The sequence below is a fragment of the Ambystoma mexicanum genome, chromosome 8, assembly GCF_040938575.1.
Source record: "Ambystoma mexicanum isolate Mex_15411 chromosome 8, UKY_AmexF1_1, whole genome shotgun sequence".
Classification (NCBI taxonomy): Eukaryota; Metazoa; Chordata; class Amphibia; order Caudata; family Ambystomatidae; genus Ambystoma; species Ambystoma mexicanum.
The window spans coordinates 2,170,990-2,194,932 of record NC_090929.1 but is presented as its reverse complement, the minus strand read 5'-3'; the positions used below and the strand labels follow the sequence as shown (position 1 = coordinate 2,194,932).

Here is a 23,943-nt window from a genome sequence, read left to right as displayed (position 1 = left end):
ATGGGAGCATCTACAGGAGAAGCCAGGAATGGGCGCATCTACAGGAGAAGCCAGGAATGGGCACAACTACAGGAGAAGCCAGGAATGGGCGCATCTACACGAGAAGCCAGGAATGGGAGCATCTACAAGAGAAGCCAGGAATGGGCGCATCTACACGAGAAGCCAGGAATGGGCGCATCTCCAGGAGAAGCCTGCAATGGGCGCATCTACACGAGAAGCCAGGAATGGGAGCATCTACAGGAGAAGCCAGGAATGGGCGCATCTACAGGAGTAGCCAGGAATGGGCGCATCTACAGGAGAAGCCAGGAATGGGCACTTCTACAGGAGAAGCCTGGAATGGGCGCATCTACAGGAGAAGCCAGGAATGGGCGCATCTACAGGAGAAGCCAGGAATGGGCGCATCTACAGGAGAAGCCTGCAATGGGCGCATCTACAGGAGATGCCAGGAATGGGCGCATCTACAGGAGAAGCCAGGAATGGGCGCATCTACAGGAGAAGCCAGGAATGGGCGCATCTACAGGAGTAGCCAGGAATGGGCGCATCTACAGGAGAAGCCAGGAATGGGCGCATCTACAGGAGAAGCCGGGAGCATCTACAGGAGAAGCCAGGAATGGGCGCATATACAGGAGTAGCCAGGAATGGGCGCATCTACAGGAGAAGCCAGGAATGGGCGCTTCTACAGGAGAAGCCTGGAATGGGCGCATCTACAGGAGAAGCCAGGAATTGGCGCATCTACAGGAGAAGCCTGCAATGGGCGCATCTACAGGAGACGGCAGGAATGGGCGCATCTACAGGAGAAGCCAGGAATGGGCGCATCTACAGGAGAAGCCAGGAATGGGCGCATCTACAGGAGTAGCCAGGAATGGGCGCATCTACAGGAGAAGCCAGGAATGGGCGCTTCTACAGGAGAAGCCTGGAATGGGCGCATCTACAGGAGAAGCCTGGAATGGGCGCATCTACAGGAGACGCCAGGAATGGGAGCATCTACAGGAGAAGCCAGGAATGGGCGCATCTACAGGAGAATCCTGGAATGGGCGCATCTACAGGAGACGCCAGAAATGGGCGCATCTACAGGAGAAGCCAGGAATGGGCGCATCTACAGGAGACGCCAGGAATGGGCGCATCTACAGGAGAAGCCAGGAATGGGCGCATCTACAAGAGAAGCCAGGAAAGGGCGCATCTACAGGAGAAGCCAGGAATGGGCGCATCTACAGGAGAAGCCAGGAATGGGAGCATCTACAAGAGAAGCCAGGAATGGGCGCATCTACAGGAGAAGCCAGGAAAGGGCGCTTCTACAGGAGAAGCCAGGAATGGGAAGCCAGGAATGGGCGCATCTACAGGAGAAGCCAGGAATGGGAGCATCTACAGGAGAAGCCAGGAATGGGCGCATCTACAGGAGAAGCCAGGAATGGGAGCATCTACAAGAGAAGCCAGGAATGGGCGCAACTACAGGAGAAGCCAGGAATGGGAGCATCTACACGAGAAGCCAGGAATGGGCACAACTACAGGAGAAGCCAGGAATGGGAGCATATACAAGAGAAGCCAGGAATGGGCACAACTACAGGAGAAGCCAGGAATGGGAGCATCTACAAGAGAAGCCAGGAATGGGCACAACTACAGGAGAAGCCAGGAATGGGCGCTTCTACAGGAGAAGCCTGGAATGGGCCATCTACAGGAGAAGCCAGGAATGGGCGCATCTACAGGAGACGCCAGGAATGGGCACAACTACAGGAGAAGCCAGGAATGGGAGCATCTACAAGAGACGCCAGGAATGGGCACATCTACAGGAGAAGCCAGGAATGGGCGCATCTACAGGAGAAGCCAGACATGGGAGCATCTACAGGAGAAGCCAGGAATGGGAGCATCTACAGGAGAAGCCAGGAATGGGCGCATCTACAGGAGAATCCTGAAATGGGCGCATCTACAGGAGACGCCAGGAATGGGCGCATCTACAGGAGAAGCCAGGAATGGGCACAACTACAGGAGAAGCCAGGAATGGGCGCATCTACACGAGAAGCCAGGAATGGGAGCATCTACAAGAGAAGCCAGGAATGGGCGCATCTACAGGAGTAGCCAGGAATGGGCGCATCTACAGGAGAAGCCAGGAATGGGCACTTCTACAGGAGAAGCCTGGAATGGGCGCATCTACAGGAGAAGCTAGGAATGAGCGCATCTACAGGAGAAGCCTGCAATGGGCGCATCTACAGGAGACGCCAAGAATGGGCGCATCTACAGGAGAAGCCAGGAATGGGCGCATCTACAGGAGAAGCCAGGAATGGGCGCATCTACAGGAGTAGCCAGGAATGGGCGCATCTACAGGAGAAGCCAGGAATGGGCACTTCTACAGGAGAAGCCTGGAATGGGCGCATCTACAGGAGAAGCCTGCAATGGGCGCATCTACACGAGAAGCCAGGAATGGGAGCATCTACAGGAGAAGCCAGGAATGGGCGCATCTACAGGAGTAGCCAGGAATGGGCGCATCTACAGGAGAAGCCAGGAATGGGCGCATCTACAGGAGTAGCCAGGAATGGGCGCATCTACAGGAAAAGCCAGGAATGGGCGCTTCTACAGGAGAAGCCTGGAATGGGCGCATCTACAGGAGAAGCCAGGAATGGGCGCATCTACAGGAGAAGCCTGCAATGGGCGCATCTACAGGAGACGCCAGGAATGGGCGCATCTACAGGAGAAGCCAGGAATGGGCGCATCTACAGGAGTAGCCAGGAATGGGCGCATCTACAGGAGAAGCCAGGAATGGGCGCATCTACAGGAGTAGCCAGGAATGGGCGCATCTACAGGAGAAGCCAGGAATGGGCACTTCTACAGGAGAAGCCTGGAATGGGCCCATCTACAGGAGAAGCCTGGAATGGGCGCATCTACAGGAGACGCCAGGAATGGGAGCATCTACAGGAGAAGCCAGGAATGGGCGCATCTACAGGAGAAGCCTGCAATGGGCGCATCTACAGGAGACGCCAGGAATGGGCGCATCTACAGGAGAATCCTGGAATGGGCGCATCTACAGGAGACGCCAGAAATGGGCGCATCTACAGGAGAAGCCAGGAATGGGCGCATCTACAGGAGACGCCAGGAATGGGCGCATCTACAGGAGAAGCCAGGAATGGGCGCATCTACAAGAGAAGCCAGGAAAGGGCGCATCTACAGGAGAAGCCAGGAATGGGCGCATCTACAGGAGAAGCCAGGAATGGGAGCATCTACAAGAGAAGCCAGGAATGGGCGCATCTACAGGAGAAGCCAGGAAAGGGCGCTTCTACAGGAGAAGCCAGGAATGGGAAGCCAGGAATGGGCGCATCTACAGGAGAAGCCAGGAATGGGAGCATCTACAGGAGAAGCCAGGAATGGGCGCATCTACAGGAGAAGCCAGGAATGGGAGCATCTACAAGAGAAGCCAGGAATGGGCGCAACTACAGGAGAAGCCAGGAATGGGAGCATCTACACGAGAAGCCAGGAATGGGCACAACTACAGGAGAAGCCAGGAATGGGAGCATCTACAAGAGAAGCCAGGAATGGGCACAACTACAGGAGAAGCCAGGAATGGGAGCATCTACAAGAGAAGCCAGGAATGGGCACAACTACAGGAGAAGCCAGGAATGGGCGCTTCTACAGGAGAAGCCTGGAATGGGCCATCTACAGGAGAAGCCAGGAATGGGCGCATCTACAGGAGAAGCCTGCAATGGGCGCATCTACAGGAGACGCCAGGAATGGGCGCATCTACAGGAGAAGCCAGGAATGGGCGCATCTACAGGAGTAGCCAGGAATGGGCGCATCTACAGGAGAAGCCAGGAATGGGCACTTCTACAGGAGAAGCCTGGAATGGGCGCATCTACACGAGAAGCCAGGAATGGGAGCATCTACAGGAGAAGCCAGGAATGGGCGCTTCTACAGGAGAAGCCTGGAATGGGCCATCTACAGGAGAAGCCAGGAATGGGCGCATCTACAGGAGAAGCCTGCAATGGGCGCATCTACAGGAGACGCCAGGAATGGGCGCATCTACAGGAGAAGCCAGGAATGGGCGCATCTACAGGAGTAGCCAGGAATGGGCGCATCTACAGGAGAAGCCAGGAATGGGCACTTCTACAGGAGAAGCCTGGAATGGGCGCATCTACAGGAGAAGCCTGGAATGGGCGCATCTACAGCAGACGCCAGGAATGGGCGCATCTAAAGGAGAAGCCAGGAATGGGCGCATCTACAGGAGACGCCAGGAATGGGCGCATCTACAGGAGAAGCCAGGAATGGGCGCATCTACAAGAGAAGCCAGGAATGGGCGCATCTACAGGAGAAGCCAGGAAAGGGTGCATCTACAGGAGAAGCCATGAAAGGGCGCATCTACAGGAGAAGCCAGGAATGGGCGCATCTACAGGAGAAGCCAGGAAAGGGTGCATCTACAGGAGAAGCCAGGAAAGGGCGCATCTACAGGAGAAGCCAGGAATGGGCGCATCTACAGGAGAAGCCAGGAAAGGGTGCGTCTACAGGAGAAGCCAGGAATGGGAAGCCAGGAATGGGCGCATCTACACGAGAAGCCAGGAATGGGAGCATCTACAAGAGAAGCCAGGAATGGGCGCATCTACAGGAGAAGCCAGGAATGGGCGCATCTACAGGAGGAGCCAGGATGGGGCGCATCTACAGGAGTAGCCAGGAATGGGCGTATCTACAGGAGTAGCCAGGAATGGGCGCATCTACAGGAGAAGCCAGGAATGGGCGCATCTGGAATGGGAGCAAAGCTGGCTGAGAGAGGAGCTTCTGGACATCTCCCCACGAGGAGCCGGGGGTAGGCCAGAACTCATTGTTCTACTTAACCTTTGCTAACTCTGCAAGTGCCCCTAGCCTTGTGCTAGATTTTTGGTCCCATGACTTGTATTTGCGAACAGGCAAACTTCTTTTTGAAGCTTCCCTGAAATGTGATTTGCTTTGCCCTCGTGTCATGGTTTCAGGAGTGTCCCAGGGTGAACTGCCTGGCCCTCAGCGCTTGCTGGAGCCAGAGACTGGTGGCAGATGTGTACTTCTCCCTGAAGAGGAGATAAAGGATTACCACGAGTCATTGAAGTCCTAGGATTTGGCCATTTGGTTTGTGGCTGTTCTTAGTTTGGCCATTTCTGTCCCCGGGGGCTCTGCCCAGAGCCCACAATCGGTCCTTAATGTGGGCGGAACCCAGTTGCGACCGGTCTGGGTTTATTAAACGCCTCAATCTCCATGTGTGCGCCTGCAAAAGCGGAGTATTGCTGGTCAGTACTGTTTGGACAGCTGCCAAACTTTAAACGTTGCACGGATCGTGACTCCAGAGCCGCGAGTGTCTCTTTATGCACACGTGTGTCTGCCCTGCACATGCTTAGCCTTATAGCCATCGTCTATTGAAAGCAGTCACCATACTCCCTTTCTGAAGAGCCTCGCGAGCCCACGGCCACCGTTCGGCCCCTCCTCCCCCCACAGCTTGAAGACCACTGTTCTAGGCCCTCAACATAGGACATTTGAAACATCTTCCCAAAAGCTGGGAAGGAGGACAGGAGCAGAGGGAAGCCGAAAGCGAGTGAGAGAAACTGCAACTCAGGAGTCCAGACCCAGAGACACTAACCCGAGAAGTAACGCTGAACCCTAGGGCCTAGAGAGGCCAAGTGAGAAACTGTGCAGCGTAAGCTCCTGGGGCTCACTGTGACTATTGCCTGCTGCAACTGGGACCCCCTGTTCCTTGAGCAAAAGGGCTAAACGGCCCCGGCAAATAATGATGCGTGCTGGACATGGGAGTCCTGACTCCAAACATCAAACCCACAGTAACATTCTGGTTCAGGATCCACCATTTCGTAGTCCCACTTGGCATGGTATTGCCAGTCACATTTATCAGGGCACACTATTCCCTGGCACTTTTATTCTGGCATAGCATTCAAGGGCATGTTTATCCCTGATAATTACTCTCAGGGCACAAACGATCGCACTCACCCAAGTCTCAGCTACAAGCTCTAGGTTTGGTAGTGAATTTCCCGGGTTAAGCCTAAGGATCCCCCGCTCAGGTTTGTTATCCGGATCAGAGCTTTGTTGCTGATCCCACCAATGCCCCCCAAATGACCCCATAGTTTCTTTTGAGCCGCTTCATACTGAGAAGGAGCAGAGCAGACAGGGAAAGAGACTGCAACAGTGCCCTTACAGGTGACCTGCCCCTCCCCCCATCTAGATCGTGTGGCCTTTCTGCAAGACTAAGATATGTGCTCCTCCTTAGGCCGATTTGATATACTTTTCACTTTTTGTATCCATACACAGTTTAAGATACCATTTTTTTTTATTTTATTGCTTCTAGCGCAAACCTAGCTCAAGTCTAGTAACATGCTTTACAACAGGAGGGTGCCCGCATAGGGCGTAGCATTTCACGCAGCAGCGCCGCACCGTTGGGGGTGGTAGAGAATAGGTATCGTTGAAAGAACTGCGCATTTAATGCTTTGCAGAAGCGGAGGATAGTGGGAGCATTTCAAGCCTCTGCTGGGATTGCGCTCCAGGTGGTTGGGGCATGGCAGGTGAAGGACGAGTCTTCTCGTCAGGGACTAGTTTAGACCCCAAGCCTTTGATAGTTTTGCTACATGAGGTGCAAGACCCTCCAGAGGTGTGCAGTTTCGTATCTTGGCATTCTGTGGGTGAAACATGCAGTTTTGAATATAATCCTGGCGGGAAAGAGTGAGGTGGGCAGTGAAGCTCCCTCAATGTTGGAGAGATTTGGTTGAATTTGCAGGCACCAATAATGAGGTAGGATGCCTTTAGGGGGGCTTCTGGAAGCCCACTACGCAGGGCGATTCCCTCAACATATGATACCACGAGGGCGTGGCTCACCATGTGGAGGTCATGCAGGAGAATGAGGAAGGGTTTGCTCTTTTTTGGCTACGTGCTTTTGGAAGGAAAGGGTACTGTCAACAATGAAGCCCAGGATTTGGTTGAGTTTGACAGCTGTGGAGGGAATATTCCCAGTTACATGTCATCCAGCCATTATTGCGCAGGCTGTTTGGTGGGGGGACCGATGAGGACAAATTCGGTCTTGGTCGGGTTCGGTTTGCGGCAGGCATTTGACATCCATTTTTGGATGGTAGCCAGGCATTCGCAGAGGCGAGCAATGTCCGGGGGTGCACTGGCTTTTGGATACAGCTGAGTGTCATCAGCACCATGACGGATGGCTCTGTTAGGGTATTTGAAGAGAGTTCCATGTAAACATTTATTGACTGGCTCATGTTTGATTGTTGCTGGAACTGCCCTGGCTGCACGTGCACAGGCCTGCATCGTCACTTATATCGTTCAGCAGTGATCAGAGGAGAGCGCTTGCAGTCGAGGCTTTGTGTCTGATGGCTTCACTTTCTACACTGCAGCAAAGGGACTATAGCGCCATCTCACACATGCTCACTGAAGCCTGCTTTGCATCACGCATGCTTTTGTTGTACACGCACGATTCTCTAGGGCACATTCATGTTTTAAAGGCCACGCATGACTCTGTTCTGCCGATGTACGATTCCTTTGGAAACATGCACAATTATGCAGGGGAAAATCCACCATTTAAGGGGAACATACATGATTACGTTTAATCCATACATTATTTTCCTAGCTCTGCAAATGATTGATTTTGATACATACACAATTATAATGAGAGCAGAGAATTCTAATGCACGTTTACCAAAATCTGTGGCAGACAGGAAGGACTGTATTGGGCACATATATGTGTCTGCTGTAGCGCATGTATGTTAATGAACATATTAATATTTCTGAAGCCACTTAATGGCTCACAATGTTCACTGCCTGTACAGCCCACAGGGGAACTATCGTGACCGTTTATTTTTCTATATCTTTGTAGTGGGGTTAAAAAAGCAAGATTTTCACACAATGTGAAGGCATCGTGAAGCAAGGAACAGACAACAGTCACCTTTCTTAACAAAATGATTTATTTATCTTAAATGTCAGGATGGAGTAAGGCTTAACTTGCTCTGAGCTAAGGTAGTGTTTCCCTTCCTAAAGAGACTAAGGATAGTCTGTGTCAATACGTTCAACTCAAAGTCTGCCTGTGTCCAAACCCTACACTTGCCCTCCCAACTAAGGGTATACAATGTGTAGTGATGTCAGCATCAAAAGAAACAGGGTTCAAAATAAAGTTCTGAGCTTCTTCCAGCTCTGGCTTGTTTTCAGCTTCCCCTTCCCCAAGTTCAACACAGTTCAAAGATATCTCGGAGTCCCCTTCCCCAAGAAGGCAGCTCCTCCACCTGAACTACAGTCAATTCAAGTCTCTTGACTTTCAATGATACTTCCAGTTTAACCTTGCAATCGGTTAGATCATTTATTAGGTGCCTGTACAACAAGATGGTGGTTCTAGGCGCCATAAGGCAAAGTGGGGCGGGAGCAAGGGGAGTAAATAATAAGACAAGACAAAAACCAGTAACATAAACAATTGCGGTCCTTCTCGGCTTTGTGACATTCGGACGTGCAAGTGCAGTGAGGAGAAGTGCAGGAGATAGGGGGCGGGGGAGCAAGGTATGGGCAAGTGCTGGTGAGCGCCCGGAAGGGAAGTGCCTAGGAGTGCCAGGGGGAAGACCGCAGGCTAAGTGCTACGGCAGAGCAGAAGAATCCCTAGAGTGCGATGCACAGCCGCCAGGTAGGAGGCCCAGAAGGGCAGTGCTGCGGGGCAGGGGGTGCCGACTAGACAGGGGCCTGGTAACCTGTGAGATTCAAGTTTCCGGAACTTCAGGCGGCCCGGCTCAAATCTGAGAGGGAAACAGAGGCTGTTCCAAAGTGAGGCACCAGCAGAAGAGAGAGACCTGCCCCCCTCTCTCGGCTTGGAGAAGCGTTTGACAAGCAGAGAGTTGGAATTGGAGGAGCAGAGGGCTCTTACAGGGAAGTATTTAGTGAGAGAAAATTGGACATAGCATGGTCCCAGGCCCAGGAAATCCTTGTCGATGATGCAGAAGGTCTTGAACTTAATCTTGCAGCCACCGGGAGCCAGTGGAGAGATCTTAGGGCTGGATCGATACAGTCCGTGGGCTTGAGGCCAAGGAGAAGTCTTGCAGCCCTATTCTGGATTAGATGAAGGGGGCGTAGGGAGGAAAGGGGGAGTTATGAGAAGAGGCTGTTGCAGTAATCCAGCCTAGTGAGGACCAGAGCTCTGGAAACATTGAGCTTCTGGAAAAAGGTGAGGAAAGAAAGAGTGCCTCTAAGGAGGTGAAGCTGGAAGTGGGCCTTCCCGGGAAGGTCAAAGATGTGAGGGGTGAAGGTGAGAGAGGAGTCGAAGATGACCCCAAGGTTTTTGTCCTCAGAGGATGGTGAGGGTAGAGCACCCAAGGAAGGTGGTCAGAGGGTAGGAGGGAAACAGGGAGCAGGTGTCCAAATAAGAAGGATCTCCATCTTGCTGGCATCAAGACAGAGATCGTTAGCCGCACACCATGCCAGAATAGCGGTCAGATCATAAGGAATGAGAGAGGAGAATGAGTAGGTAGTAGAGGGAAGTTTGAAAGAAAGCTGTGTGTCATCAGCATACCACTGGACATGAGCAGAGAAGGAGGAGATAAGGTGGGCAAGAGGGGCGAGATAGATATTGAAGCGCTAAGGCGAAAGGATAGAGCCCTGGGGGACTTCAGCACTTATGATACCGCACAGCCTTGCATCCTGGCTTTCCTTGGTTCTTTCCCAAGTAGGGGCTACTCGGTCTAGGTGCCGTTGTCAGACCACACAGTCCACCCATTACAGGTCACGCAACCGATCACCCATGGCACGTTGCGATGCTTTTGGTTTTCCTTGGCAGACACAGGTTTTCTCCCTGGACCTCTGTCAGTAACCAGCATTTGCTGTAGTTTTCTGCTTGGCAAAGTTGTGGCTTTGCCACAACTTGTATTCCATTCATTCTGTAGTGTTCATCCTTTTCCACCCCCTTTCTTTCACATTGTCCATTAAAGTTCATCAACTTGCCTTTCACACTTGCTTTTCACTTAATCCGTAAATGCTCCTTACAGACTTTCACTTTGTTCATAAACACGTCTTAACGGTTTTCACTGCATATCATTCACTTATATGATACGAGAGGTTATTTATAACGCGCTTAATACCCAGAGGTTTCTAAGCGTAGACCCGGGTATCATACCTGTGTTGCTCTGTGTCGTCTTGCGTCCGAGGCGAGAACGTTGCTGCTGAGATATCCTCCTTAGAGGATAGCTGAGCTATATCCCACTCGTGCTGTATTTTCACAGAATTTCCATATCTTCTCTTTAGTTGGTTATTCAATAAATGTTGTTGCATTAGAAAAAAAAAGTACTTTGTAGTTGTTCAATATTCAATATTCTTCCATTCTTGTCTCCAAACCACATTCTTAGAAGTGTCAGATCGGTAATAGCAAATGTCCAATTCCCGCCCCTGGAGCCCCCCGGTACGAGTGTTTCCTTTCTCACACTCACTGGTGCTTGACCTCTCTTCCGGGCGTCTTCCTTCTTTTGTTTGGCTTCCACTTGCTTCCCAGGTACGTGTCGGGAGCTCCAGCGAGCAGTGCATCAGATGCTCCAGCGAGCAGCGTTTGCCACCTGTGAACCTCGCTGCAGCGGCCCTCAGCAATTCGGAGTCTTCTGTGTTCCCCAAGTCAAGCTGGGAACACGTGGCACAGGGGACTGCAGAGGCTCTGACCCTCTCACAATCACAGTGTCTCTCACACTCCTCTGCAATACACAGCGTCCTCTGCACAGGCCCCTCTCCAGCCTGCTCCTCGCCTCATAGCTGCGTCCTTCTCCCCGGGCAAGTTCCCCCTTCCTCTCTGCTGGTCTCTCCATTTATGCACCTGCGGCCTCTCAATTGGTTGCAGGTGCAAGTGCTTTGCCTAACCACATTTACACCTATTAATGGGACATGCCTGACCCGTGCAATGGTTTTCCTCCATAGTCCTCTTCCTCGTCTCAGTACCAAAGTGGTGAAATTAACTAGAAGGGTGCACCACCTCTAATTGCCTCTAATTGCCTCTTCCTCGTCCCAGTCTTAAAGGCATGTGAATGTGGGACAGTTGCCCTGTATGGAAAGGATAAAGACTGACAATACCCTACGACGGCAGGGGATGGGTAGGACTCATTCTCACAAGGGAAAGGGGGATTCCATGTCTCACCTCAAGACATCCTCCTCCCACTCCCCAAGGTCCCTACACCCAGGTGATCCTCCCTCGCATATCCACCCCCAGGGTCAGGATCCAAGAGTGATGGCCTTTCCCTGGCCACCTGAGAGGAAGATCCAAGGGGAGTAGATGGGAGGCTCCCTCATGTTCCTCACAAGTGCCGCCACCCATAACTCAGGTTTTAACTGGAAAAAGGAAATGTTTTTGGAATAATTATTTCTTTGCACCTAGTCATTCATACACATTAAAGGGCACAAATGTACTTCTTTCCATCAGGAAGTTATAATAGTAGTTTCTTCCTGTGGTAGTACGTGCACTACTGCTCCAAACATATCCATGGAGCTTGAAAAGTGAAAACAGGGGCATATGGTTCTAAGTGTCTGTTTTCTACTTTTTGATGGCAGTAAAAGTGGCCGATACACCCCTTATCTGTAGGGCTGCTCTTCCCACTCCCATAGTTGCCTCCACCCATCTGACCCTCCCTCGCATCTCCACTCCCAGAGGTCTCTCCACCCAGGTGATCCTCCCTCGCATCTCCACTCCCAGAGGTCTCTCCACCCAGGTGATCCTCCCTCGCATCTCCACTCCCAGAGGTCTCTCCACCCAGGTGATCCTCCCTCGCATCTCCACTCCCAGAGGTCTCTCCACCCAGGTGATCCTCCCTCGCATCTCCACTCCCAGAGGTCTCTCCACCCCGCTGATCCTCCCTCGCATCTCCACTCCCAGGGGTCCCTCCACCCATCTGACTCTCCCTTGCATCTCCACTCCCAGATGTCTCTCCACCCAGGTGATCCTCCCTCACATCTCCACTCCCAGAGGTCACTCCACCCATCTGATCCTCCCTCGCATCTCCACTCCATTAGGTGCCTCCACCCAGGTGATCCTCCCTCACATCTCCACTCCCAGAGGTCTCTCCACCCATCTGATCCTCCCTCGCATCTCCCAGATGTCCCTCCACCCAGGTGATCCTCCCTTGCATCTCCAATCCCAGAGGTCTCTCCACCCAGGTGATCCTCCCTCGCATCTCCACTCCCAGAGGGCACTCCACCCATCTGATCCTCCCTCGCATCTCCTCTCCCAGAGGTTCCTCCACCCAGGTGACCCTCCCTCGCATCTCCACTCCCAGAGGCCCCTCCACCCATCTGATCCTTCTCGCATCTCCACTCGCATAGGTGCCTCCACCCAGGTGATCCTGCCTCATATCTCCACTCCCAGAGGTCTCTCCACCCATCTGATCCTCCCTCACATCTCCACTCTCAGATGTCCCTCCACCCATCTGATCCTCCCTTACATCTCCACTCCCAGAGGCCCCACCACCCAGGCGATCCTCCCTCACATCTCCACTCCCAGAGGTCACTCCACCCATCTGACCCTCCCTCGCATCTCTACTCCCAGAGGACTCTCCACCCCGGTGACCCTCCCTCACATCTCCACTCCCAGAGGTCTCTCCACCCAGGTGATCCTCCCTCGCATCTCCACTCCCAGAGGGCACTCCACCCATCTGATCCTCCCTCGCATCTCCTCTCCCAGAGGTTCCTCCACCCAGGTGACCCTCCCTCGCATCTCCACTCCCAGAGGCCCCTCCACCCATCTGATCCTTCTCGCATCTCCACTCACATAGGTGCCTCCACCCAGGTGATCCTGCCTCATATCTCCACTCCCAGAGGTCTCTCCACCCATCTGATCCTCCCTCACATCTCCACTCTCAGATGTCCCTCCACCCATCTGATCCTCCCTTACATCTCCACTCCCAGAGGCCCCACCACCCAGGCGATCCTCCCTCACATCTCCACTCCCAGAGGTCACTCCACCCATCTGACCCTCCCTCGCATCTCTACTCCCAGAGGACTCTCCACCCCGGTGACCCTCCCTCACATCTCCACTCCCAGAGGTCACTCCACCCATCTGACCCTCCCTCACATCTCCACTCCCAGAGGTCACTCCACCCATCTGACCCTCCCTCGCATCTCCACTCCCAGAGGACTCTCCACCCAGGTGATCCTCCCTCACATCTCCACTCCCAGAGGTCACTCCACCCATCTACAACATAAAGACATCTTCGCTCCTATTCTACAGAGAATAGTGAACTCATCTTTTCAAGAGAGCATAGTGCCTAGAGATCTTAAGAAAGTTACTATTACCCCTCTAGTTAAAAAAGCAGGTCTGGATCCCAAAGACCCTGGGAATCTCCGTCCAATAACTAATTCAAACTTTGTTCTTAAGTTATTGGACAAGGTAGCTACACAACAACTGCAGCAGTTTGTTGAGAATGAGGAGATCCTGCATCAACAACAATCTGGATTTAGAGCATCCCATAGTACGGAAACTGCCATGCTGGACCTGCAGAACCAGATGCTCAGCTTAATGGATAAAAGCAAGTTGGGAGTACTTATGCTTTTGGATCTAAGTGCCGCATTCGATCTGGTGGATCATCGCCTTCTTATCAAGGCGCTTAGAGAGAATGTGGGTTGCTCGGAAGGAGCCATTGATTGGCTCTTGTCTTTCCTCTCGGATCGCCAAGCAAGAGTACATTGGGGCAGTAGTTTTTCCGATCCGTATGACATCTTATTCGGAGTCCCACAGGGGGCCAGTCTGTCCCCCATGTTGTTTAACATATACATGCGCACATTGTGCAGTCTACTGGTGAATGCGGGGGTGTCGTTTACTAATTACGCAGACGACACCCAACTCATTCTGGAACTGGGTGGCAGCCACTATGATTCAGACAGTGAAATAATAGCCAGGGTTTATAAGATAATCGACGATTGGATGCAGACAAACTGGATGTGTCTGAACGACTCTAAAACCGAGCTGATGCTGTTTGGATCAAGTCATCAGCTAGGGAACTTGGGGGCTGAGTATAAATCGTTTAAAATCAAGGATGCCACTATCCAGGTGGTCCAGAAAGTGAAGACCCTGGGAATAATGGTCAACTCACAGGTGGATTCTCATGCCCAGACTAGCTACCTACAGAAAAATACGGCATATTACTTAAGGCTCATGAAAGCCATTAGGCCGTTTCTTAATGAGGGTAATATGGCCACCGTAGCCAGGGCCATTATACTATCAAGGCTTAACTATGGCAATGCCCTGTTATTAGGGGCCTCCTCTAAGGATGTTTCTAGTTGTCAGGTGCTTCAGAACAACGCGGTTACGCTGGTAAAAAATCTGAAGAAAAGAGATCATGTTACTGCAGAGAGAATAGCCTTGCATTGGCTCAGAGTGGAGGAGTGTATTAAATTCAAAGCTCTCTGCCTGGTGCATAAATGCCTGTACGGCTCTGCTCCTGAGTATCTGAAAAAGGGCTTAGTGCTTCATACCCCCAGTAGGAATCTTCGTTCAAAGGGTAAATGCCTGTTGATCGTCCCCAAGTTTAAATTGAAAGCTGGGCTGGGCAGTTCCTTTTTGGTGCAGGCCCCCAGCTTGTGGAACAGTGTTCCAGAAACACTCAGAACCGTTACCAACCTTACTGTTTTTAGGAAAGGGTTGAAGACTCATCTTTTCAGATGATGAACTGGGATACGGGGGATTATGACCACCTCATGGCTTAGCGCAGACGTTCCTATTGTATTGTTTTGTTTTTCGTTGTTTGGCTAAGCGCCCTGATGCCCACGGGCTATCGGCGCTATACAAAAAATAAAATAAATACATACATACATACATCTGACCCTCCCTCGCATCTCCACTCCCGAGGTCTCTCCATCCAGGTGATCCTCCCTCACATCTCCACTCCCAGAGGTCACTCCACCCAACTGATCCTTCCTCGCATCTCCACTCCCAGAAGTCCCTCCACCCATCTGATCCTCCCTCACATCTCCAAGAGGTCCCTCCACCCATCTGACCCTCCCTTGCATCTCCACTCCCAGAGGTCTCTACACCCCGGTGATCCTCCCTCGCATCTCCACTCCCAGAGGTCTCTGCACCCATCTGATCCTCCCTTGCATCTCCCATGGGTGCCTCGACCCAGGTGATCCTCCCTCACATCTCCACTCCCAGAGGACTCTCCACCCCAGTGATCCTCCCTTGCATCTCCACTCCCAGAGGTCCCTCCACCCATCTGACCCTCCCTCGCATCTCCACTCCCAGAGGTCCCACCACCCATCTGACCCTCACTCGCATCTCCCAGAGGTCCTTCCACCCAGATGATCCTCCCTCGCATCTCCACTCCCAGAGGTCCCTCCACCCATCAGACACTCTCCTGCATCTCCACTCCCAGAGGTCCCTCCACCCAGGTGATCTTCCCTCGCATCTCCACTCCCAGAGGTCCCTCCACCCATCTGACCCTCCCTCGCATCTCCCAGAGGTCCCTCCACCCAGGTGATCCTCTCTCACATCTCCACTCCTAGGGGTCCCTCCACCATTCTCATCCTTCCTTGCATCTCCCAGAGGTCACTCCACCCAGGTGATCCTCCCTCACATCTCCACTCTGAGGTCCCTCCACCCATCTGACCCTCCCTCGCATCTCCCCTCCCAGAGGTCGCTCTACCCAGGTGATCCTCCCTCGCATCTCCACTCCCAGAGGCCCCTCCACCCATCTGACCCTCCCTCGCATCTCCACTCCCAGAGGTCCCTCCACCCAGGTGACCCACACTCGCATCTCCACTCTGAGGTCCCTCCACCCATCTGACACTCTCTCGCATCTCCACTCCCAGAGGTCCCTCCACCCACCTGACCCTCCCTCGCATCTCCACTCCCAGAGGTCCCTCCACCAATCTGACCCTCCCTCGCATCTCTACTCCCAGAGATCCCTCCACCCATCTGACCCTCCCTCGCATCTCCACTCCCAGAGGCCCCTCCACCCATCTGACCCTCCCTCATATCTCCACTCCCAGAGGTCCCTCTACCCAGGTGATCCTCCCTCGCATCTCCACTCCCAGAGGTCCCTCCACCCAGGTGACCCTCCCTTGCATCTCTACTCCCAGAGGTCCCTCCACCCAGGTGACCTTCCCTCGCATCTCCACTCCCAGTGGTCCCACCACCCAGGTGACCTTCCCTCGCATCTCCACTCCCAGAGGTCCCTCCACCCAGGTGACCCTCCCTTGCATCTCTACTCCCAGAGGTCCCTCCACCCAGGTGACCTTCCCTCGCATCTCCACTCCCAGTGGTCCCACCACCCATCTGACCCTCCCTCGCATCTCCACTCCCAGAGGTCCCTTCACCCAGGTGACCCACACTCGCATCTCCATTCTGAGGTCCCTCCACCCATCTGACACTCTCTCGCATCTCCACTCCCAGAGGTCCCTCCACCCAGGTGATTCTCCCTCACATCTCCACTCCCAGAGGTCCCTCCACCCACCTGACCCTCCCTCGCATCTCCACTCCCAGAGGTCCCTCCACCAATCTGACCCTCCCTCGCATCTCCACTCCCAGAGATCCCTCCACCCAGGTGACCCTCCCTCGCATCTCCACTCCCAGAGGTCCCTTCACCCAGGTGACCCACACTCGCATCTCCACTCTGAGGTCCCTCCACCCATCTGACACTCTCTCGCATCTCCACCCCCAGAGGTCCCTCCACCCAGGTGATTCTCCCTCACATCTCCACTCCCAGAGGTCCCTCCACCCACCTGACCCTCCCTCGCATCTCCACTCCCAGAGGTCCCTCCACCAATCTGACCCTCCCTCGCATCTCCACTCCCAGAGATCCCTCCACACATCTGATCCTTCCTCGCATCTCCCAGAGGTCACTCCACCCAGGTGATCCTCCCTCACATCTTCACTCTGAGGTCTCTTCACCCATCTGACCCTCCCTCATATCTCTACTCCCAGAGGTCCCTCTACCCAGGTGATCCTCCCTCGCATCTCCACTCCCAGAGGTCCCTCCACCCAGGTGACCCTCCCTTGCATCTCTACTCCCAGAGGTCCCTCCACCCAAGCAACCTTCCATCGCATCTCCACTCCCAGTGGTCCCACCACCCAGGTGACCTTCCCTCGCATCTCCACTCCCAGAGGTCCCTCCACCCAGGTGACCCTCCCTTGCATCTCTACTCCCAGAGGTCCCTCCACCCAGGTGACCTTCCTCGCATCTCCACTCCCAGTGGTCCCACCACCCATCTGACCCTCCCTCGCATCTCCACTCCCAGAGGTCCCTCCACTCAGGTGACCCTCCCTTGCATCTCCACTCCCAGAGGTCCCTCTACCCAGGTGATCCTCCCTGGCATCTCCACTCCCAGAGGTCCCTCCACCCAGGTGACCATCCCTTGCATCTCCACTCCCAGAGGTCCCTCCACCCATATGATCCTCCCTCGCATCTCCACTCCCAGAGGTCTCTCCACCCATCTGACCCTCTCTCGCATCTCCACTCCCAGAGGTCCCTCCACCCAGGTGATCCTCCCTCGCATCTCCAATCCAGAGGTCCCTCCACCCATCTGATCCTCCCTCCCATCCCCCCATCTCCACTCCCAGAGGTCCCTCCACCCATCTGATCCTCACTCTCACCCCCCCATCTCCACTCCCAGAGGTCCCTCCACCCAGGCGATCCTCCCTCGCGTCTCCACTCCCAGAGGTCTCTCCACCCATCTGATCTCCACTCCCAGAGGTCCCTCCACCCATCTGATCCTCCCTCCCATCTCCACTCCCAGAGGTCTCTCCATCCATCTGATCCTCCCTCCCATCTCCACTCCCAGAGGTCTCTCCATACATCTGATCCTCCCTCACATCTCCATTCGCAGAGGTCCCTCCACCCAGGTGATCCTCCCTCACATCTCCACTCCCAGAGGTCCCTCCACCCAGGCGATCCTCCCTCGCATCTCCACTCCCAGAGGTCTCTCCACCCATCTGATCCTCCCTCACATCTCCACTCCCAGAGGTCCCTCCACCCATCTGATCCTCCCTCCCATCTCCACTCCCAGAGGTCTCTCCACCCATCTGATCCTCGCTCACATCTCCACTCGCAGAGGTCCCTCCATCCAGGTGATCCTCCCTCACATCTCCACTCCCAGAGGTCCCTCCACCCCGGTGATCCTCCCTCACATCTCCACTCCCAGAGGTCTCTCCACCCCGCTGACCCTCCCTCACATCGACCCCCAGGGTCGGGATCCAGGAGCGATGGACTTTCCCTGGCCACCTGAGAGGAAGATCCCAGGGGTGTAAATGCGAGGACCCCTTCAGGTTCCTCACAGAACTTTGCAACCCCCCTGGTGCATTGCTCGGTGGCACGGATTTGTAATTGGACTTCCAGCGATGGCCACTAGGAGGCGCTGTGGATGCATGGCTTTCTAGCTCAAATGATCTGTTCGACTCACAATTTTCTTTTCAAATTCCCCACTTAACCTGAATGAAACTGTTTCAGAGCTGACACCAAACTCCCCCTTAGAATTAGTTCCTGAAGTGCGCCGTGTATTGACTCAGGAAAGATTGCAAACATGTTTTAAAATTCGTACTTGGGTTACAGTGTAATTTGCCAAAGAGTGAAAGATTTAAGAATCTCCCTGGGAAGTTATTTGGGCTCCAAGCAAATCAATGTGCACTCACCTTTAGCCCCTCCGCTCCATTGAGTCCCGGGGGTCCAATGTCACCTGGGAACCCCTGAAAAACATACAAAGAGGTTTCATTCTCAGCCTTTTTAAGAGCACATTTATATGAGTCTGGAACAAGGCCAGGCAGGAAGGTTTTCTGGAATCATTGACCAACTCTCGTACAAGCCAACAAACGAAACATGCTCTCCAGGCCAATCATTGTGGAAGGGAATACCCTCATAATTCAGCAGTGGGGGGCTGTCCAAGGTTGGGGAGGGGGCACTGGCCCACCACCTACTAGGGAAAGCAGAATGAGGGGGCTCGGCAGCCGGAGAGCTACTGAGATGATGAGGCCCAGGGCTTGACAATAGCGCATCCCAGGTGACACTTTAGTGGTGACGCAAGACCGAGCCCCCCTCTCCCTCCCTCTCCCAGCTAATGACGCGCGACATACATACATCTAATCAATCGCAGGGGTGCGCTCTTATCCCGGCCCCTCTGAGGCCTCCTCCACGTCATGGGCCAGAGGTTGATGCCACTTCTCTTCGCGCCAGAGCAGCTGTGGTGCCAGGCTGCGGGGTAGGAGCCTGTGCCAGGCCCCTGGGTCTGTGCGCACGCATCTCTTCCCGCCAGAGCAGCTGAGGTGCCAGGCTGCGGGGTAGGAGCCTGTGCCAGGCCCCTGGGTCTGTGCGCACGCGTCTCTTCCCGCCAGAGCAGCTGAGGTGCCAGGCTGCGGGGTAGGAGCCTGTGCCAGGCCCCTGGGTCTGTGCGCACGTGTGCCTTCCTGCCAGAGCAGCTGAGGTGCCAGGCTGCGGGGTAGGAGCCTGTGCCAGGCCCCTGGGTCTGTGCGCACGCATCTCTTCCCGCCAGAGCAGCTGAGGTGCCAGGCTGCGGGGTAGGAGCCTGTGCCAGGCCCCTGGGTCTGTGCGCACGCGTCTCTTCCTGCCAGAGCAGCTGAGGTGCCAGGCTGCGGGGTAGGAGCCTGTGCCAGGCCCCTGGGTCTGTGCGCACGTGTGCCTTCCTGCCAGAGCAGCTGAGGTGCCAGGCTGCGGGGTAGGAGCCTGTGCCAGGCCCCTGGGTCTGTGCGCACGCATCTCTTCCCGCCAGAGCAGCTGAGGTGCCAGGCTGCGGGGTAGGAGCCCGTGCCAGGCCCCTGGGTCTGTGCGCACTCGTCTCTTCCCGCCAGAGCAGCTGGGGCGCCAGGCCGCGGGGTAGGAGCCTGTGCCAGGCCCCTGGGTCTGTGCGCACGTGTGTCTTCCTGCCAGAGCAGCTGAGGCGCCAGGCTGCGGGGTAGGAGCCTGTGCCACGCCCCATGGTATGTGCGCACGCATCTCTTCCCGCCAGAGCAGCTGTGGTGCCAGGCTGCGGGGTAGGAGCCTGTGCCACGCCCCATGGTATGTGCGCACGCATCTCTTCCTTCCAGAGCAGCTGAGGTGCCAGGCTGCGGGGTAGGAGCCTGTGCCAGGGCCCCTGGATCTGTGCGCACGCGTCTCTTCCTTCCAGAGCAGCTGAGGTGCCAGGCTGCGGGGTAGAGCCTGTGCCAGGCCCCTGGGTCTGTGCGCACGTGTCTCTTCCCGCCAGAGCAGCTGAGGTGCCAGGCTGCGGGGTAGGAGCCTGTGCCAGGCCCCTGGGTCTGTGTGCACGTGTGCCTTCCCTCCAGAGCAGCTGAGGTGCCAGGCTGCGGGGTAGGAGCCTGTGCCAGGCCCCTGGGTCTGTGCGCACGTGTCTCTTCCCGCCAGAGCAGCTGAGGTGCCAGGCTGCGGGGTAGGAGCCTGTGCCAGGCCCCTGGGTCTGTGCGCACGCGTCTCTTCCTGCCAGAGCAGCTGAGGTGCCAGGCTGCGGGGTAGGAGCCTGTGCCAGGCCCCTGGGTCTGTGCGCACGTGTGCCTTCCTGCCAGAGCAGCTGAGGTGCCAGGCTGCGGGGTAGGAGCCTGTGCCAGGCCCCTGGGTCTGTGCGCACGTGTCTCTTCCCGCCAGAGCAGCTGAGGTGCCAGGCTGCGGGGTAGGAGCCTGTGCCAGGCCCCTGGGTCTGTGCGCTCGCGTCTCTTCCCGCCAGAGCAGCTGAGGTGCCAGGCTGCGGGGTAGGAGCCTGTGCCAGGCCCCTGGGTCTGTGCGCACGTGTGCCTATCTGCCAGAGCAGCTGAGGTGCCAGGCTGCGGGGTAGGAGCCCGTGCCAGGGTCTTGGGTCTGTGCGCACGTGTCTCTTCCTGCCAGAACAGCTGAGGTGCCAGGCTGCGGGGTAGGAGCCCGTGCCAGGCCCCTGGGTCTGTGCGCACGCGTCTCTTCCCGCCAGAGCAGCTGTGGCGCCAGGCTGCGGGGTAGGAGCCCGTGCCAGGCCCCTGGGTCTGTGCGCACGCGTGTCTTCCCGCCAGAGCAGCTGTGGCGCCAGGCTGCGGGGTAGGAGCCCGTGCCAGGCCCCTGGGTCTGTGCGCACGCGTCTTTTCCCGCCAGAGCAGCTGTGGCGCCAGGCTGCAGGGTAGGAGCCCGTGCCAGGCCCCTGGGTCTGTGCGCATTCGTCTCTTCCCGCCAGAGCAGCGCCCGTGCCAGGCCCCTGGGTCTGTGCGCACGTGTGCCTTCCTGCCAGAGCAGCTGAGGCGCCAGGCTGCGGGGTAGGAGCCTGTGCCAGGCCCCTGGGTCTGTGCGCACGTGTGCCTATCTTCCAGAGCAGCTGAGGTGCCAGGCTGCGGGGTAGGAGCCTGTGCCAGGCCCCTGGGTCTGTGCGCACGTGTGCCTATCTGCCAGAGCAGCTGAGGTGCCAGGCTGCGGGGTAGGAGCCTGTGCCAGGCCCCTGGGTCTGTGCGCACGTGTGCCTTCCTGCCAGAGCAGCTGAGGTGCCAGGCTGCGGGGTAGGAGCCTGTGCCAGGCCCCTGGGTCTGTGCGCACGTGTGCCTATCTGCCAGAGCAGCTGAGGTGCCAGGCTGCGGGGTAGGAGCCTGTGCCAGGCCCCTGGGTCTGTGCGCACTCGTCTCTTTCCGCCAGAGCAGCTGAGGCGCCAGGCCGCGGGGTAGGAGCCTGTGCCAGGCCCCTGGGTCTGTGCGCACGTGTGCCTTCCTGCAAGAGCAGCTGAGGTGCCAGGCTGCGGGGTAGGAGCCTGTGCCAGGCCCCTGGGTCTGTGTGCACGTGTGCCTATCTGCCAGAGCAGCTGAGGTGCCAGGCTGCGGGGTAGGAGCCTGTGCCAGGCCCCTGGGTCTGTGTGCACGTGTGCCTATCTGCCAGAGCAGCTGAGGTGCCAGGCTGCGGGGTAGGAGCCTGTGCCAGGCCCCTGGGTCTGTGCGCACGTGTCTCTTCCCGCCAGAGCAGCTGAGGTGCCAGGCTGCGGGGTAGGAGCCTGTGCCAGGCCCCTGGGTCTGTGTGCACGTGTGCCTATCTGCCAGAGCAGCTGAGGTGCCAGGCTGCGGGGTAGGAGCCTGTGCCAGGCCCCTGGGTCTGTGCGCACGTGTGCCTTCCTGGCAGAGCAGCTGAGGTGCCAGGCTGCGGGGTAGGAGCCTGTGCCAGGCCCCTGGGTTTGTGCGCACGCATCTCTTCCCGCCAGAGCAGCTGAGGTGCCAGGCCGCGGGGTAGGAGCCTGTGCCAGGCCCCTGGGTCTGTGCGCACGCATTTCTTCCCGCCAGAGCAGCTGTGGTGCCAGGCCGTGGGGTAGGAGCCCGTGCCAGGCCCCTGGGTCTGTGCGCACGCATCTCTTCCCGCCAGAGCAGCTGTGGCGCCAGGCTGCGGAGTAGGAGCCCGTGCCAGGCCCCTGGGTCTGTGCGCACTCGTCTCTTCCCGCCAGAGCAGCTGAGGCGCCAGGCCGCGGGGTAGGAGCCTGTGCCAGGCCCCTGGGTCTGTGCGCACGTGTGTCTTCCTTCCAGAGCAGCTGAGGTGCCAGGCTGCGGGGTAGGAGCCTGTGCCAGGCCCCTGGGTCTGTGCGCACGTGCGTCTTCCTTCCAGAGCAGCTGAGGTGCCAGGCTGCGGGGTAGGAGCCTGTGCCAGGGCCCCTGGGTCTGTGCGCACGTGTGCCTTCCTGCCAGAGCAGCTGAGGTGCCAGGCTGCGGGGTAGGAGCCTGTGCCAGGCCCCTGGGTCTGTGTGCACGCATCTCTTCCCGCCAGAGCAGCTTTGGTGCCAGGCTGCGGGGTAGGAGCCCTTGCCAGGCCCCTGGGTCTGTGCGCACTCGTCTCTTCCCGCCAGAGCAGCTGAGGCGCCAGGCCGCGGGGTAGGAGCCTGTGCCAGGCCCCTGGGTCTGTGCGCACGTGTGTCTTCCTTCCAGAGCAGCTGAGGTGCCAGGCTGCGGGGTAGGAGCCTGTGCCAGGGCCCCTGGGTCTGTGCGCACGTGTGTCTTCCTGCCAGAGCAGCTGAGGTGCCAGGCTGCGGGGTAAGAGCCTGTGCCAGGCCCCTGGGTCTGTGCGCACGTGTGTCTTCCCGCCAGAGCAGCTGAGGTGCCAGGCTGCGGGGTAGGAGCCTGTGCCAGGCCCCTGGGTCTGTGCGCACGTGTGCCTTCCTGGCAGAGCAGCTGAGGTGCCAGGCTGCGGGGTAGGAGCCTGTGCCAGGCCCCTGGGTCTGTGTGCACGTGTGCCTTCCTGCCAGAGCAGCTGAGGTGCCAGGCTGCGGTGTAAGAGCCTGTGCCAGGCCCCTGGGTCTGTGCGCACGCATCTCTTCCCGCCAGAGCAGCTGAGGCGCCAGGCCGCGGGGTAGGAGCCTGTGCCAGGCCCCTGGGTCTGTGCGCACGTGTGTCTTCCTTCCAGAGCAGCTGAGGTGCCAGGCTGCGGGGTTGGAGACTGTGCCAGGGCCACTGGGTCTGTGCGCACGTGTGTCTTCCTGCCAGAGCAGCTGAGGTGCCAGGCTGCGGGGTAGGAGCCCGTGCCAGGCCCCTGGGTCTGTGCGCACTCGTCTCTTCCCGCCAGAGCAGCTGAGGCGCCAGGCCGCGGGGTAGGAGCCTGTGCCAGGCCCCTGGGTCTGTGCGCACATGTGTCTTCCTGCCAGAGCAGCTGAGGTGCCAGGCTGCGGGGTAGGAGCCCGTGCCAGGCCCCTGGGTCTGTGCGCACTCGTCTCTTCCCGCCAGAGCAGCTGTGGCGCCAGGCTGCGGGGTCTGTGCGCACTCGTCTCTTCCCGCCAGAGCAGCTGAGGCGCCAGGCCGCGGGGTAGGAGCCTGTGCCAGGCCCCTGGGTCTGTGCGCACGTGTGTCTTCCTTCCAGAGCAGCTGAGGTGCCAGGCTGCGGGGTAGGAGCCTGTGCCAGGGCCACTGGGTCTGTGCGCACGTGTGTCTTCCTGCCAGAGCAGCTGAGGTGCCAGGCTGCGGGGTAGGAGCCTGTGCCAGGCCCTTGGGTCTGGGCGCACGTGTGCCTTCCTGCCAGAGCAGCTGAGGTGCCAGGCTGCGGTGTAGGAGCCTGTGCCAGGCCCCTGGGT

At 56.9% G+C, this 23,943-nt stretch overlaps 1 protein-coding gene across 2 annotated transcripts in view; it reads right to left on the bottom strand.

Moving 5' to 3' along the window:
- COL27A1 (collagen type XXVII alpha 1 chain) overlaps window positions 1–23,943 on the bottom strand; it is a 1,990,256-nt gene that overhangs the window by 938,896 nt on the left and 1,027,417 nt on the right. For both annotated transcript variants that reach the window (XM_069609095.1, XM_069609096.1), the window contains exon 20: window positions 18,581–18,634. In XM_069609095.1, coding sequence (XP_069465196.1) covers window positions 18,581–18,634 — 54 coding nt within the window. The remainder of the gene's footprint in view (window positions 1–18,580; window positions 18,635–23,943) is intronic.